The sequence below is a fragment of the Cyrtonyx montezumae genome, unplaced genomic scaffold, assembly GCF_038088225.1.
Source record: "Cyrtonyx montezumae isolate F1298 unplaced genomic scaffold, pur_monq_1.0 scaffold_0, whole genome shotgun sequence".
NCBI lineage: Eukaryota > Metazoa > Chordata > Aves > Galliformes > Odontophoridae > Cyrtonyx > Cyrtonyx montezumae.
The window spans coordinates 2,415,724-2,433,004 of NW_027071824.1; the positions used below are offsets into that span (position 1 = coordinate 2,415,724).

A 17,281-nucleotide genomic window follows, 5' to 3' on the forward strand; every position below is an offset into this window, starting at 1 on the left:
CCAGACACGGCCTCGTGGTTGAGACCTCAAGGCTGCACTGAGGGGTGCACAGCAGGGGCTGATGGTGTGTGGACTCTGCAACCCACCCGAACAGCACCTAGGGTGAGGCTGAGTGCTTCCCACCCCACTACCCCAGGGCTGTTGATGTGGGATGAGGCTTATGCTCCTGTCTGGAAGGGAGCTGGTGGCTGCAGGCTGGTGACCTCGTGCCCCTTGCCCTCCACTCTGCTTGCTTCCAGCCCTTTGAGTGCAGGAGGGCCGAGTGCCTGGCTCCTGCCTGGCCTTAACAGGCTGCTGGAAGGATGACTGTCCCAGCCCTCCCCCTGCAGCCACGATTAGCAATCAGGTTCCCCTTCTGGCTTTGGGATGCCCTGCTGCCACAGGCAGTGACAAGTTAAAGAAGCAAAACCAACAGAAAGCAACCCGAGGTCGGGACGAGCCGCTGAGTGCAGGGTAAGGGGGTGGCCGACCTACAAAGAGCAGTTGGCGGTCAGGGCCCCAGAGCAGCCAGCGCAGCCAAGTGATGAAACCCTTTGGTTTTCAGGTTTTGCTTTCGCAACAACCAGCTCCTTCACTGTGCTCGCTTGTGCAAAACAGCACGTGCAATGAGTGCTCACACAGGGGCAGTGAGAAAGCTCTAGAAATACACAGCCAAAGCAAGAGGGTTGATGTGTGTGCTCCGTGGGGACGTGCTGCCCTTCAGGACGTCACCCAGATGCTGTTTGGAAGGGAGAGGGGCTGGTGCTGCTTGGCTTGCTGAGGAACTCCATGCTGTGATGAGCAAAGCTGAAGGCAAAGTAATAGCCAATGTATCCCAGAGATCAGGCCTGTGCCTCAGGGCTTGCTCTGGGGGTCCTAACTGAAGCTGGGACCACAACCAGAAGCTCTACTTCCTGCCTCAGTCCCACAACTGAAGCGTTTTGCACCCAGGTCCCTGACCTGAATACTTTCACATCGTGGGAAGCACCCTCCTGCCTGCACATCTGACTTCCTTCCCCCTTTGGTCAAGCTATTTTCTAACCAAAAAAGGAAATCCCAGGGAGAATCCACTCGGGCTGGATTGCTCTTTGAACTTATCTGCAGTCTGGAGGTGTTAGCTATCAGTTGATTCCTGGATGGGAGTTTCCTTTATTTGTCAGGCAGCACCACTCCCGCTGTGTCACTGGCTTTCTTATCTCAGCCTGGACTTTGGACAGACACCAGGTCTGCAGCCACCAAGGTACAGAAGAGCTGTTTTTATGGGGATGGCTACTCCCTTGTGTGAGGCCGAGGAAGGAACAGGCTGGGAGCACCAGTTTAGTTTCCTCTTCTGGTAAATCTTAAGACCTCACGGTGCTAGATCATACCAAGAACTCCTGTGCTCCATGTGGGCACCACAATGCTTGCCTTTAATTAAAAGCTTCAGCCACACAGCACAGCCAAAAAGCACAGACACCGCGTTAGGCCAGGGAGCAGTGCTTCCCTGGAGGTGCTCTGCTGAGAAGCAGCAGTCCCTACATACCTGGCACTCACAGAAGAGGAGGAGGCCTTTAACTTCCTGGGGCTGGCTAGAGAAAGCTCTAACTGATACAGGTCACCAAGGTGAGACGCTTCCCTCCCTGCGGACACGTGGCTCCAGAGCCTAGAAGGAAGGGAGCAGATGCCAGGGTGGAGCCTGAGGTGTGCAAGGCCAAGGAGGACATCAGTGCTGTGCGGGGAGATGGACGTGCTTTCTCCCCCACTTCTCCTTCCAGCCTCTCTTCCCCCCGCTGGAAGCTGGAGAGGAATCAGTCACCGACCCAGGGGAAGGAAACCCCATTTATTGAAGCCATTCAGGTTTGGCACACACAGAACATAGCACAGTAACGCACTGGAGGCTAAGGGTTTTTTTTTTTCTTTTTTTTTTCTCTACAGACATACAGGAAAACTCTATGCAACTCCCATGTACACATTACACAAAGGAAACAGCTTTAATCAACCACTGGTGAAACATGGAAGCTTTTAAGATCTCTGTAGCTGGCACAGGAACGTTCTCTACCCCCCCCATACAAAAGGCATTTCAGGTCAAACTTTCTAGTAGGTGATATTTCCATGCATTTCTACAGAATTAAAGAAGCTAAGAGACAAAAAGCCCAGATCAAGCCGTATTAGTCAGGCTGATTGGTTCTACTAAGTTAAATCAATAATAATTATGGACAAATGGACCGAGTGACCAAAGACCAGGGCTGAGAACACCACTTCTGATCTCTCACCATTTTTGCCAGGTGGTTCTTTCTCTCTCACTGCACCACCCACAGCTGGAGAGCTCTGATGGAAGAATCTGCACTTGTAAAAGCCTCAGAAGCATCTGATCTGCTACTAAGTGTGTATTAGTGAAACAAAGGTAGTTAGTTCTAGATCAACCAGTGTCAAAGGGAAAGCAGTTTTCATAACGGTTCAGCCTTGGAGCAGACCTCAAGACCCCTCATAACAAATTGTAACCAGTAGAACAAGCAAACTTTGAATATTACTGCGCAGCAAGTTAATGAGAACCATTAGGACTCCCTCTACAAGAGAGGGCCTGTTCTAGCCTCTATTTTAACCTCCTAAGTAACGCCCTGCTACTGCAAGTGCTAAGAATTTAGCTCTGTTTAGGTGCCTAACTTTAACTCCAGGTTTGAAGTTTTGCATTCAGTGGTTCAAAGGGAAAGTTTAGAGTTTGGCAATTTGGCCAGTAGCCTCACAAAGACTGAGATTTGCTCACTACAATTTAGAAAAAGAACAGGAACCAGATTGTTCTCATCACCCCCCGCCCCATTCACCCCAAGATACGCTGCTGCATCGGAACAAAATCTTTGGAGACCTTTAGTGTTAATTCCTCGGGGATGGACAACCAATGCGAATATTAATACACCAAGATAAATCCTTAATTTGATTTATTTAAGGTCATTTGTACATACGAGCTACATCTCCAAAATCTACTTTATTCTACAAGACAGCTTCCCTACAGTTAGTGAAACCCTTGCCTAGAATGGTTGCTTTACATAACTGATATATTAAAACATGGAATGCTTGTAGAGTTGTGGCACTGTATGACATCTACACAGGACTTCCTTCAAAAGCTACGACTAGGGAGCCTCCTAGCTTCTCAGCAATACAAGCTCGATTGAGGTCCTCTGGCCCATTTGCTTGGCATTCATGCTTTATGCCTAAAAAAAAGATGCAGAACACTCAATAACACAGTATTTCAACATGCTAGTAGTCAACCAGAGAAGCACAGTTAGTAACATTAGAAGAGGCAGTCTGCTCACTCAAGCTGCAAAATCCTGCCTGAACTCAGGAGAACTAAGGAATTTGGGTGTTTTTTCCCCCCATACATCACAGGAGACATCTGGACACACATCACTAACCAACACGTGTCAGGGAGAAGGTTTTCTCTACTATCAGTGCTACGGGCTGTCAACTTTTCAATCAACCTGTGAGGGAAACAGTCATTTCTGTTGCTACCCTGAATGCTCAGCTGAGGGAGCTGCTACCCACAAGCACTGAGATGGCTGACAGCATCAAAGTGGGAACGTGCTGTACAGACTGTGCTGGTACACAGAACTGAGTGGTTTCTGTCCTGGAGGTTGGGGAGCCAGACCCAACTCTGTCTTATGCCATCACAGTCATTTATTCAGAATGAAAATCCCAAATGCTACAGCAAGGTCAGCTCCTTGGACATTGGTGCCTGACAGGATGAGCCTCACTTTGCTTCTTCACTCGGAGATGCAGTGAGTAATCACAACTGCATCTCTAAATCAAGCAAATCGTTATTCTCAAGTACAGCACAGTTACAGTTTAATTCTGTAGTTCAATGGGTACAGGGCTGAAAGTGCTCCAGCACCAACACAGTGCTACACAAAATGCAGGTCAGTGTTAAGAATGTAACGTTTATAGGCTGCACAGTAGTTACCCTTGTACACTGCAAGCCTGCTTTTGTTCTGAGCTTGGTTCTAGTGCCTCCAAAGCCCAGGGTTGGGCATTTGAAGTTTCAGCCAGAGCTTACTTGAGCTCTGTCACAGGGCATTTCACCTGCTGAGGTTCTCATCTCACTAGCATCTCAAAAAAAAAATAAAAAGGCAATTAGCAAACAGTTAAGCCTTGCTGTGTAAGTGTTACAGAGGGCAGCTAGGAGCGTCAGCTCACTACATACCTTGAAACTTCTTTTTGATTGCATCCTTGGAGCTTGCATAGATCATCTTACTTTTGAGGGGTGCTTGTTCTGGTGCCCTGATGGAATACACAGAGATAGTGCGATTAGCCACATTTATTATCCAGCAACAAGACAAACAGCATCCCTCTGATTATAAACAAAGGAAATTCTAATGGCTCATAACGTAAGTATCATGCTGTCCGGCTCATTTTAAGCCTCCCATAGACAAAACAAATGCTCACAGATCTCAGCACAGCTTGGGGCTCACGCTAGGAACAAGCGAGTTACAAAGAGTGCTTACCACAAGAAGAACATCAGCTCTTCTTTTTTGGATTCCTTGGTCTCAAAACTCGCATCATACAAGGCATAACGGCAATCCTTCTCGGGAAGCATCTGCACAAAGTGCTTGAAAGGGTCAGTGACCGTCACGCCAACATCTCCCACTAGAATCTCTTTGCCTTCTTCCACGATAATGCACTTTTTGTCTGGACTGAGGCAGAAGATGACGGCCTTCTTCCTCTTCTTCACTTCCTCAGGCGTAGAGCATTTCCGCACTTTCATGTCATAGAAGATACGGCACACCTCATCAGCAACTTGTACTCCAGATGCCTGCAAAGGTGACAACAAAGACCTCAAGGGTTACTACTGAGCAGTTTCACAACTACATTACTGTACTGCCTTCAAGCTGAGGCTAGAAGACAAGCAATACTTGCAGCAGCCACCGACAGCCTCAGAGCGTGGTCACAACAGCTGCAGGCCCTTCTGCAGACCAAGTGAAGAACCTGGAGCCTCAGTGCTGCCTACAGCAAGCTGCCAAACCTAAACTATTCTGAACAAGGCACAATCCTACTTGTAGTAGAACACTGTTGTTAGGGTTGTTTCACATGTATGCCCACCCCCTGTCCTCTGAGATTCAGCTGTGGCAGATACTCTGGCATTGCTTGGCATCTCAGGACAGGCAGACAGCTGCATTAACTAGGGTCACTTCTACTCAGTTGCCAGGCCACTTCCGGCCTATCTGCTATCAGCTTTGGGAACAGAGGTAGAACACAGTCAAATCCCACACTTGTCAGCTGGGTTTGTTTAGAAGTCAAACAGCGGGAGCACTGGAATACAGTTCTCAGCCATGAACAAACCAACCTTCTGAAGTTGTTCTCACTTCAGTGCTTTAAAAGCAAAGCTTGCAAGTCCATCTGTAAAAAATCTGTAAGCTTCCCAGCAGTTCCTCTTCCAGTTTTCAAAGCAAGTTGCCTTTAAAAGAACTTCTTCACCCCCACCCCCACCTCTTTTTTTTTCTTCTCCTGGAAGTTTGATGAGAAAGTCTGGTTACTTAGCAGTATCCCCCTATTGAGATAGGGGATCTGAGGATCCAGCATTACCAACCTAATGTTAAATGCAGCTGCATGGGATAAAGAGGACAAGACTTAGCAAGAATGACAAGAGGCTGAACTGCTTTTTCAGTCTGCTCCTTTTTTAGGAATGAGATGGGAACAAAAGAGGTGGCAGGACACAAGTATTTATATCTGAGTTTTATGCTCAGAATGAAATGAAGTTTGAGAGGTTAAAGGCAGCCCTAGAACAGAGAATACTGCAAATACAGGGAGCCATACTGCTGGAAAAACATCATAGAGCAGTAAACATCAAATCAAAGCCTGCCCAACACTCATCAATCTGTTCAAACCACAGCATGCCGTGTAAACAGTGAGATTCCTTCCTAATATTGCCTCTCTCCCTGCTGCTTTTGGAGTTTCCAGAAGTGACATTATCCTCAGATACAGCACGTCATATACTGGAAGGAAAGTCACTCTCTTCCCTCTGCGTAAACTGCCACACGTCATCATTTTGAGCACAGTCAGTACTGCTATGCAGGCAGGTACAGCATCACGTGAGAGATACCAACAGAAAAAGACTAAAGGTTGTTCCTTGTTTTGGTTTCTCTTCGGCTCAGCCCCCAGAAGTGTGCCTCATGGCTTCGCTCTGTGGGAGGACATCATATCACAGCACTCACTCAAGGTATAAGCACATAGAGTTCAGCTGGAATGCCAGGGAAATCAGTGGTGAAGGTCAACCGTAACAGTGCTAACTTTCCTGTCCTTACGAGATGCTATGGATTGGATAGCTACTACTTCAACTTCTTTTTTCCCCCCTAAAGCCTGACCAATGCACATGTCCACGTTTTTCCCCCTTTTTTCTACCAGAGACCTAGATGCCAATGCTACACAGCCATAAATCTGACATGGAAGCTTTTCTCCAGCACGGAGAACAGTGCTCTTTAGGAGCTTACTCCAATACAAAGGGGCCCTCAGAATTTACAATGCACGGATTGTCTGTTTGGGGTAATCTACCTCAAATCCCTTGCATTTGCTCTGGGAGAGGAGCAGGCCCACAGAACAGGAGGAAGTCACTGTGCCTCAGCTGCCTGGCAGGCAGCCATCCTGCTGCACATCTCCAGCATCACAAGGAAATTAAGCAGAGAAAGCTTATTCTAGAATAAATACAAGCAGGAGTGCAAACATTACTGCAAACTGATGCATTCCTCCATCACCTCCTCTATACAACGGACTGTACCTCTGTCAGTGTGTCTAGGAACTCATGAGAAATACAGGTCTCTTTTTTTTCCTGCCTCTACATCACTGTGCTTGGTGTAGAGCTCTGTGGGAGGACTGGAAATAATACAGGCTTGCCCTAATAATGCAAACAGCACAGCAACTAGAACTATTGCATCATTCACTACAGACTAATCCGCAGTGAACTCAAGACAACCAGTTTTTCCCCTCCTTTCTATGAGATCTGTCTCTAAAGATAATGGCACCTCAGCTGCTGACGGAGATTTAAGTCCCAGCTTTTAAAGTTGCAAAAGGAGTTTACACAGAAGATGCACAAAGTCTGACCCAGCACAGCCTACTAACACCATAAAAGGAGTTGGTATCAACCAGATCCACCTTCTTCAACTCTTGATCTTTGCTCCAAGATCACCACTCCATGTGTGCCGACTCCTATTACCACAAAGTTAACTTTGAAAGAAGGCATTACCACTCAGCAGAGCACCAGAAAAAAGCAGCAGCAATGGAGCTGCAAGTCAATGCAAACTGTGCAGCCAGGAGCAGATGCACAGCCAGAAAACTTGTCTCCCAGCTTGGAGAAATGTATTTCCTTATAAAGGAATTGAACACTGCTGGCAAGTTGGTTCAGATTCCAAAAATGTTGAGAGCACTCAGTCTGGAAACTCAAAATTCACTGTTATTCTGCAGCTGACCACTGGGACTGACCAGAAGCTGAAGGGACAACAGTAAGAACTGGATTTTTTTTCTTAACTTTCTAAAGCAAAGTGTTACTAGCTGGTACTGCTCTTTTTCACAACTGTTACGCCACCTCTGAAGCCATTCAGAAGCTGATACCAGATGTTAAACTGCTGGGGACAGCACTGATTCCTTCACTCTGAGAAAACGCTGTAGTTGTGTCACAGCGTGTGGTTGAGATGAGCCTACAAAATCCCAGTGCAACTGCTTCCAAGAGGGTGGCATACTCCTGCAAAACAAAGGGCCTCCCTCTCCAGCCCCAGGTTTGCACCGGTTACGATGGCTTCCTAAACATACCTAAAAAGGAAAAAACTCAACCCTAGGTAGCTTTTGCTGTAACTTGGCCACGGCCATTCTGGGCAGGGCAGCAACGGGATGACTGTGAGGGCCACTGGCACGAGGAGGAACGCCACACTCCTGAGTACATGTTCTTGAGTGGTAATTTAACCATGTCTCTGCTGACTTGTCCTGGAGAATAGCTGCTGAGAAGCCTCCACCTGCCACTAATGACAGAATAAGCATTTATTAGTTAGCCTGGATTCTCTCTAGCCCAGCATCACTCAGCTCAGAGGATTCAATACAGCACGTTCATTATTTTTCCAGGCATGGTGGCAGGAATGCTGCATTGCTGAGGACAGATAGCTTGCTTCTGTTCCTTTTTCAATAGGAAAGCAATTATCCAACTCAGGACAGCATACATGGGTGGCTGAGCAGTGCATGTGGCAGGTGCTGGTGAAACTCAAGGCCATCAGCTGGCTGCATTTTGCTGCACAGGACAGAGCAACCCTTGAATACGTGCAACAGTGATTTCAAACCATTCTCAGGACACAAGAGAGCAAACCACAGGCAAATAGCCAGGCTGTTCCCGTGGGTGTCAAGGCCAGCTAAGCTCATCAAGGCAGCAACAAGGAAGCAAGCCACCTTGTTATCAGATGAAAAAAAAAATGATGACAGGACAGCATATTCTCACCAGCACATCTCCCTAAATGTGCCAATTTCCCCCAGGGATTTAGAAAGAGTTCTCCCCCCATACTTCCATGCAGCTATGGCCAAAGCAGCACGCCTTGTGGGCTGTACTGCCGCCTACATTATTCCAGAGCCCTCACACCAGTACCCCATTGTATTTTCATATAGACTGCTGTAGGCACATGAGGTAATGGTTGCATTAAATGCCTTGTCAGCATGCACTGCAGTAACACAGCGGCTCTTATTCCCTTCACAAAGCCATCGTTCCTGCCTCAAGTGCAAAGCACTGCAGAAGCCCTGTGAGAGCAGAATGCCATCCCCAAATAGCACAGCTGAAGAGAGAGCCTTCTGTCTCACAGGCCTCTGCCTGCGATGGCTGGCTCCAGCTGGCTCCACTAACAGTACCCTGCAGTCTGAATTTCATCTGAATAGGACTTTTGGGTGATAAAATGGAGTGGTAATGCTGAAGAACAATCCAAAGTTTTCCTCCCCATGTACAGAAAGTGATTTTAAGTGAGACATATCAAGTCCTCAGTAGATGGATTTGCAGCAAACCTGCACTGAAACAGAACTGTGATGAAATCTACACTGGATTTTATTAGAAATTGTTGTGAACACCAGTATTTTGATTTCAGACTTAAAATACTTCACCTAGGGAGCTTTTGCTCCATCCTCATCAGTAAGACAGACAACTTTAATGACTAAGTGTCTCAGGAGAAGCTTGACAGATTAAACCTGTCTTTAAGAGCACACCAATTTTATGCTGCAGACTTCCTTTGTAATGTTTCTGTAGATAACAGCACAGGCATTTCAAGAACCAGTTCTCGCCTCATTTTGTTTGGGAACCATGCACACATTGCATACCTCAGCATGGACTATCCACAGCTACTCAAGTGGAAACTTTCCCCTTGATGAAAAAGCACCATCAATTTTTCCAGAACTGACACCAAGAACACAGTGAAGCATGCCTGGTTTAACAGCTAGGCCAAGATTTGAGAACTCTGTGCATCCACATTTACCAGTCACACCACTGCTACATAATTGGTTCTGGGTTTCTTGTGCAAGCATCTTGTTTTCCCCTAGCATACCATCCCTCCTAACCACCTTCCAAATCCCCTTCCACTGCCAGAAGTGTCTGTGTGACCATGTGGTGCTTTCATCTGACTCACTAATGTGTCACAGCACACGTTTTCAGTCAGAACCATTACCCCCTGACTGTTCCAGGACAGGAGACTCTGCAAAGCTGTTCCTTACACTGCCACGCAGCACCCTGGGATGTTGCCAGGGCTGAGACCTGAAGGGAGAAGTGAGAACTAAGCTCAGCTAGCGTGGAGCACCCAGCAGGGAGGGAGGCTCGTGCAGCTTGGCTGCAGTGAACCTGCTGGGAGAGCATCATTCCACAGCAGACTCGAATAAGCATCAGCTAAAGCTAGCAGCCGTGGTCAGCAAGATGCCTGAAAACACGAGTGGCTACAGAGGTGACGAGCTTAAATACTGCTTTGCTTCTCATCTGTTAGCAGAGCACCCAAGCCCATTTGATATTAGCACTTCTGCTTTACAGAGCAGGGAAGGAGGCAACATGTGGAGCAGCTGCTATGACTTTGCTCAGCAGAGCAGGCCAGCACAGCCAGAGCAGTGCCCTTCCAAACCCCCAGCTGGCCCACTTCCCCCACCAGCAGCAGCCAGACAGACATGCACACTTACACCAGGCAGACTACACATCTGGAAAAGTCCAAAGCTTCGCTTCAGATCTGAAGCACGATAGGAAACATGACTGCCCTTTTTATTTTTTTTACTGCTGTTGTGTAAGAGGCCATTATTTACACACCATAAACCAGCAAAAAGTAGAGATCTATTTGCACACAACTTGTAGGCGCATCTTGCCAGTCTGACTCAATTTTTTTTTAATTTATTTTTCACTATTTGATCTCTCTTTAGAGGGGAGGACATAGGAAAGGGAAACAAAACACCATTCAGCTTTATTTTTCTTCTTGAAGTAAAAAAGTTTATCGACTAAGCAGGAGAGATGAGGAGAGCTGTCACAGAATGACAAGAAAAAAGTATCTTCTGCATTCCTGGAGGTTATTTCCTCACCTTTTAGTCAGAGGAAATCATCACCTTCTCCCAGCCACCATGAAATTGGCTCCTGGTAATCACCCAGGCAGGCAGAATGGGCAATCCCCACTGAGAAAGGCAATCCCGGCCACTGCTATGAAAAACAGGAAGTGCAGCAGCCACTAGGGGAGCACAAATTTTGAAAAGCACTCATTCCTGCGTTGGAACACGTGTTTCTAAGGTAATGCGGATCTAAGCTGGTATGCAACGAGACTCCTGCAGGAAAGCAAAGCTTCTTAGGGAACACATTCAGCACAAAAATCACATCTTATGAGCCAAGTATCTGCAGGAACGTTCATGCAGTCCTCCACAACTCTATGGCTACCTTACATCTGTCCTTAAAAATGGCTTTTGAAGGCCTTCCCTGGGCAACCCAGACACTTGCTAAGAAGGTGAGCATCCTGGAAATGGACAAGTGTTGGGCAACTGAGAAGCCCCCAAGCAGCTCTGGATGGAGACTCTGCCAGCCCACAGCTCTCCTGCATGAGATAACCTGGGTCTGCCCTTGCTCCCTGCAGGAACCAGTAATACCCCAGCAGCACGAGTAGAAACATTCCAGGCACCCACCCAAACAACTGTAGGAAAGCTGTTTTGTCCAAGAGGATGTTTACACAGATTTGGGAATACTACTGAATAATAAGCAGGGAAAATAACTTACACGGTCCTCCAAGGACTGTGTAATCATTTAATCCAGTACCAAAGAAACTAAACCTTATGGCAGGACACGTAAAAGCAGGAATTGCAATGCTCCTTTGATACCCAGTGATGCCCTCCTGCTGGCATTGGCAAAGGGCCTACGCTGCCTAAAAGCGAGCTCATGTGCTGCAACAAGAAAGCATCTGAAAACAAATAAAAAGGAACAAAAAAAGAAAAACCAACCCTAAAGCTCATTCCAACAAAAATATAGCTATGAGAAATACGTGGCTCAGCCAACTTGGGAACTGCGTGCTGCTGCTGAAGCAGGACGAGGCGTGACACATGGAGCAGCTGCTTCAAACCAGGTGTGCGTCCTGCAGCGGCTGGCTTGTTCAGACAAGCCTGCCTCGAACAGGAACCGCAGGTCTCGTCGGACCTTCCGCAGCTCCCTCCGCGCGCTCAGGGCAGGCCGCAGCGCTCCAGCCGCTCCGCAGGAAGCGGCACGAGCGGCACACGCTGCGAACGGCCGCATCGCCCCGCTCCGCCATGGCCGGGCCCGACCCCCCGTGCTGCGGGAAGATGGCTCCCGCCCCGCGGCCGGATGCGGCCCCGCGCTTCCTGCCCGCCCCTCCCCCCCCCCCCCCCCGCAGCCCCTCCCCCACGTGGCCGCGCCCTGCGGCACGGGGAAAGAGCGCGCATCGCCCCCCCCCCCCACCTCCCCACGCCGTGCGCGCGCCCTGCTCGCCGTGCCCTCCTTCCCCCCCCAACCCGTGGCCGCGCTGCCCCTCGCGCCCGCGTGCGGCGCGTACCACCGCCCTACGAGGGGAGGGGGGGGGAAGGGGGGGCGGTCCCGTCGCCTCAAAAAGACGGGGAAGAGGGGGGCGCTCCACCGTGGGGGGGGGGAATAAAGAAGGGGAGAGGGAAGAAGCGCGGCCGCATCAAGCCCTGGGCCCGGCGGCTGAGGGAAGGGCTGCGCGATGCCGCCGCTGGATGCCGCGGTTCCATCCGCCCCCAGCTGCACCCCACGGACAATGGCGGTGGGGGAGGAGGGGAGAGGGAGAAAGCGGCGTCCCCGCTCGCAGCCCCTGGCTCTTACCATGGTGTCGGCGGAGCGGCGGCGACGGCTGCTTCCCTCGGGTGTTGGGCGCGGCGCGGGCTCCGGCAGCAGGAAGCGAAGCGGCGAGGGCGCGAGCCGGGCGGAAACGCTGCCGACGTCACAGCCGCCGTGCCCGGCGGAGGAAGCGGTTGTTATGGTGGGACCCTGCGTGGCAACGCCCCGGCCCGCTCTCCCCACTCCTCCCCAGCCTCACGCATGCGCGCACCGCCCACACACCGCTCGCACCCGGGGGAACGCGCCCCAAGCTCGCCCGTCCGACCGAGGGGGGAGTGGGTGGGCTGTCCAATCAGAGGGCGAGCCGCTGGGTGATTGATGGCCGCCGCGTGCCGGCCGGCCAATGGCGGTGGGCACTGTGCGAGGGGGGCGGGATTACCTGCCCCAAGGTGTGTGTGGGGGGGGAGGGGGCTGAGGGGAGCTTGTAACTGTAAGGGGCAGGGGGGGCAAAAGGGCTGGAGGCGGTCGTGAGGGAAGCGGCAGTTGTGAGGAGAGCACAGGGAGAGAGAACGAGGAAGGTGCGAGGAAGGCGGCACGAATGGAGCCGGGGGGGTGGGGAGTTGGGCAGCGCAGCTGAGGAGGAGGAAGTGCGGTGCTTTTTTTTTTTTTTTTTTTTTTTTGAGCGTTTTTTAATACCTACTTTGGTGCGATCTCAGTCGGCCTCTGCTGATTGGCTGCCGCTGCTGTTCTCGCGGAGGGCCGGGGAAATCCCGCGAGAGGAGCGGCGCGTCGGGGTGGGGGCGCGTCCGTCTCGCAGACAAAGCGGCGCGGCGGGCGCGTGGGGGGGGTTACTGCTCGAGTAATGCAGCAGCAATGGAGGTGTAAGATATACCTCGCTGCTTTCATCCATATTGCTGTTCTGCTCTACTGGGACATCCTGTTCTGTCTCCCTCGCTGCATACCCCGGCAGGTTCCCTTTTTAGATGCTGTTAGGCCTGCTGGCAGGAGGTACGTGTTGCTGAGAGATCACATAGTGAAGGTGGCTGTGTTGAAAAAGCAGTCCTGTTCCAGTGAGCTCTGCGTCGTGCCCTGCTCTGGCCAGGGGTCCCTTTGGGCAGAGCATTTGCATCACATGGGGTCTGAAATGAGGTGGCAGTGATCAACAGTTTGCTAGCAGTGGGTGGGTGCTTACTCCTCGTGCTTCTTTTCTTAAATATTTAATCAAGCAATTTCTCAACTGTTTATGGAAATAATAAAAATGGAGTAGGGACATTTTTTTTTAATGTACATTTCAGTATCTAAAAGGGGGCTGTAAGAATGAAGGGGACAGGCTCTTTAGCAGGGTCTGTTGCAATAGGACAAGGGAAAATGGTTCCAAACTAAAATACTGGAGATTTGGGCTGGATATAAGGAAAATGGTTCATAGGTACATTAGGTTGGAAAGGACCTACAAGATCATCTAGTACAAACAGTCTCCTCTAACACCATCCCTACCCACTGAACTACTAAATCAAATCCCTTAGCACCTCATCTAAGTGCTTCTTGAACAGTGCTAGGGATGGAGCCTCAACCACCTCCCTAGGCAGGCCATTCCAGTGCCTGACCACTCTTTCAGAGAAAAAATGTTTCCTCAAATCTAATCTAAATCTTCCCTGGCGCAACTTGTGGCCAAAAAATGGTGTTTACAGAAAGGGTGGCAAGGCACTTGTGCAGGCTGCTCAGAGAGGTGATGGTTGCCCCATCCCTCGAGACATCTGAGGTCAGGCTGGACAGGACTCTGAGCACCTGATGGAGTTGTAGGTGTCCCTGTTCATTGAAAGGGACCTGGACTAGGTGCCCTTTAAGGGTTCCTTCCAACTCAGATGGTTCTGTGGTAGCACCTGCTGAGTGGCTGGGAGGGAAAATGATAGAATCGTAGAACTTGTACAGTTGGAAAAGACCTTCAATATCATCCAGTCTAGCCATCAAACTGTCACCACCATGCTTGCTAACTCATGTTCCTGTGTGCTACATCTATGCCTTTCTTGAATGCCTCCATGCTGTTGGGCTGCTGGAGCCTCTGCACAGGGCTGTAAGATGTAACCCGGGCAGCTGTGCTTTTTGGTTTCAATTGCTGTGGGCAATTTGTCTATCATTGTTCTCAGATTGCTCTTAATGATTTGGTTTTACTATAAGAGAGAAGGGTGCAGAAATAAGGCGTCCTGGGGAGAAGGGGAAGGGATGATGTAAGGGCATGAGAACAGGGCTGGGGCTGTTTCTTGTTGTATACTTATAAGGGAAAATGAATTGAAACTGGCTTGTTGGCTCAGCCTGTTTCAAGAGGTCTTGTGTTTCTGGGCACATTGCAGTGAGTCGGGAAGGTATCTCAACAAGTCAAGAGACTCAACAAGGAGGAGCTTGAGCAAGGACTCATTTGTTTCTGTCTGATGTGAAAGATGTGCTTGCTCTGCAAAGGACACATTACTGAGAATCAGTGGCTTTCTGAAAGACTTTACCAAAGACTCTTTACCAAAAGACAGGGCAGCATAGCATGGTGAGGCACAGCAGCTGTGGCTGTCGTGCTCTGAAGAAGCCAAGGGGCACTGGCAGCTGCCTGGCTTGTGGTGAGACCAGTACCAACACAGACACTGGAGAGCTGCCTGAGCCAAGGAGAAACTCCCTGTTTTGAGGTGGGCGAGAAGGAATTTTGGTGCTTCTTTTTTACTTCCTCTTATTATCAGTCCTGCCCTTTGATGGAGCAGGGACCTGGGGCAGCAGTGAGGAAATTGTGTCCTGTGGTGGTTTATTGCCACACTGACACAAACCCTCTGTGGCTTGCTGCTCTGCTAATGCCTCTTACAGCCAGCTGCTGTGATGGCATGCTGGCGAGCAGGGCTTCCGTGAGCTGAGACTTTTCCCCTTTGGTCCCAGGATGTAAGTGCAATGCAGAGTTATTAAGAAGTGAACACTGCTGATGGCTACAATTGCATTGTGAAAATGGAGGTTTTTCTTAAAAATAAATTTGTGTCTTTCAGGTACTGAATAATCTTTGCCTTTTTTTTCCTGGTGTTAGTGCTCTGAATAAGCCAGGCAGAAAGCTGAAGCTGGATGTTCAGACAAAGCACCTCAAAAATGAATCCCCCATGTATTCCCTTTCCTCTCTTACGGCAAACTGCATCTGCAATTTACCTGAAATCTCCCTCCAAAAAGTCCACCCCTCTCCCCACGAGCAAGTCTGGGAAGTCTCAGCAGTGTTATCACTCCTGGTGGCTGCTTTCTCCTTTGACTCCAGTCTAAAAAACCAACATGAGCTGTAGCCATCCATTTTCTGTTCAGTGAAGGACTGCTTCCATCTCTAGTGTGACCAGCGTGAACGGTTGCCTGTGCACCTACAGGAATCTAACGTGATCGGTACTAACTCCACCTCACTGTCTTGCTAGCATCTGAGATGGTGACTACTTGCTTACTTTGTATGCCTTAGGCTATGTGTACACCCCCTTCTGTCTCCAAGCTACTGACTCATTTCCTCCTCTGAAACCTTCCTTTTTTAGCCTTTCGCTCTCAAGTATTTGGTGGCTGTTTTGAGCTGCCTGTTCCATGCCTTACTTAGTCAAACCTCTACATGACAGCCCTGCGAGCCTTGCTTTTTGTACCACAGAAATCAGGTTTTGTTTTTTTTTTTCCCCAGTACTTTCAGTTCAGTGGGGCAGTTTAAGCTACTCTTAGGCAATTTGCTTGTTTGCTGTTGGAAATCAGGAGGCATGCAATTGGTGAAGCAGCTGGTGAGCTGAGGCTGCTGCTGCTTATGCTAATTACTGTTGTCTCGCCCTTAGCCCCCTGCTTCCCCATCTGTCTGTCCCCACCTGCTGCCTTTTCATACCTTTTTGCCCTGCTCCCCCAGTTTGCCACTCTTCCAGTGGGGATCGTGAAGACTCCTCTTGGCTTGGACAGCCCTCCTGGCAGGCAGAGTCAGGCCCTGCCTTTGTGTGCTCTCATGCAGCAAAGAAACAGGGTGGTCCCATTGTGCAAAGCGGGGGCTGTGAGCTCTGCTCATGCCTGATGGATGCTGCTGTAACTGAATTTGCTCTATCTGCCTGAAATTCACGAGTCCGTTTTTTTCATAGGTTTTATGGAATATTGGCTCTGTGCTCTTGGCATCGTAAGGCTCAGCAAAGATAATTTTAGACAGGAACAGAAAGTCTCTGTAAACCTTACAGTCATAGCTCTTTCACTGGCTGAAACAAAGCAGGGAGAAACCCACTGCGGTGCATTGCTGAAGTATTGAGCTTAGATGCAACAGAATCAAAATGTGTGGGGAAATTTCATGGGAGGAGGTGCTCCTAAAGGTGTTTTCCAAAGCTGCTGTGATGCTTCATTCCCTTTCTGAGGAGATGATGCACAGCCAGCAGTGTACAGGAGCCTGGAGTCTGGCCTGAGCCCTTGCCCTGGCCTCTGGGGTGAGGCTAGCAAGCTGTCTTACCTCTTAGTTTCCTATCTGTGAAGTGCTGATGTTCCTCTAGTGGAGATCAGAGCTAGATGTTGCTTATTTTTACAGTTGGTAAAAGGCTGTCGTAATTTGCTACAGATAAATTCCACAACTCGTATTAATTTTTAATTTGCTCTCAAGTTCCACAGTTGCTGCAGGTTGTGGTCCTTTTAAATTCCATAGGGTGAAAACTGAAGGCTGTGAACAATTGGAGCAGAATCTGACCCTGCTTACTGCTGTGAATCCCAGCCGGTTTTATCAACCTCATCAGAACCACTCTGGATCAAGTGTGATGGGGAAGGTGTCTGGGTCCTTCATTAGCACCTAGTGGCATTTTCACCACCAGAAGGACAAAGGAGGGAATAAAATGAGAAAGCAGCTCGGAAATAGAATAGCCCTGTGTTAATTTAAAAATGCAAGAATGAGCTACTCTCCTACCTCACTTATTTATTTCTTTTTTCCTGTTGTTGCCAACAGAGTAGCTATGTATGCTGAGAATGAAATACATCCTGCCCCAGAATCACTTTTCAGACTAACCACTGCTCCAGTCTCGTTTAAATAATCAAAATAGGCAACAAGCAAAACTTAAAATGATG

At 49.2% G+C, this 17,281-nt stretch overlaps 1 protein-coding gene across 1 annotated transcript; it reads right to left on the reverse strand.

Annotated features, from left to right (window-relative positions):
- Nucleotides 1–2,877: 2,877 nt before the first annotated feature.
- Nucleotides 2,878–12,447, reverse strand: DSTN (destrin, actin depolymerizing factor). The gene is made up of 4 exons (XM_065755568.1): nucleotides 12,266–12,447; nucleotides 4,455–4,762; nucleotides 4,154–4,230; nucleotides 2,878–3,167 (listed from the first exon to the last, which is right to left on the reverse strand). Exons 1-4 carry the CDS (start codon nucleotides 12,266–12,268, stop codon nucleotides 3,058–3,060), a joined length of 498 nt encoding a protein of 165 aa, XP_065611640.1. The 5' UTR covers nucleotides 12,269–12,447; the 3' UTR covers nucleotides 2,878–3,057.
- Nucleotides 12,448–17,281: the final 4,834 nt, after the last annotated feature.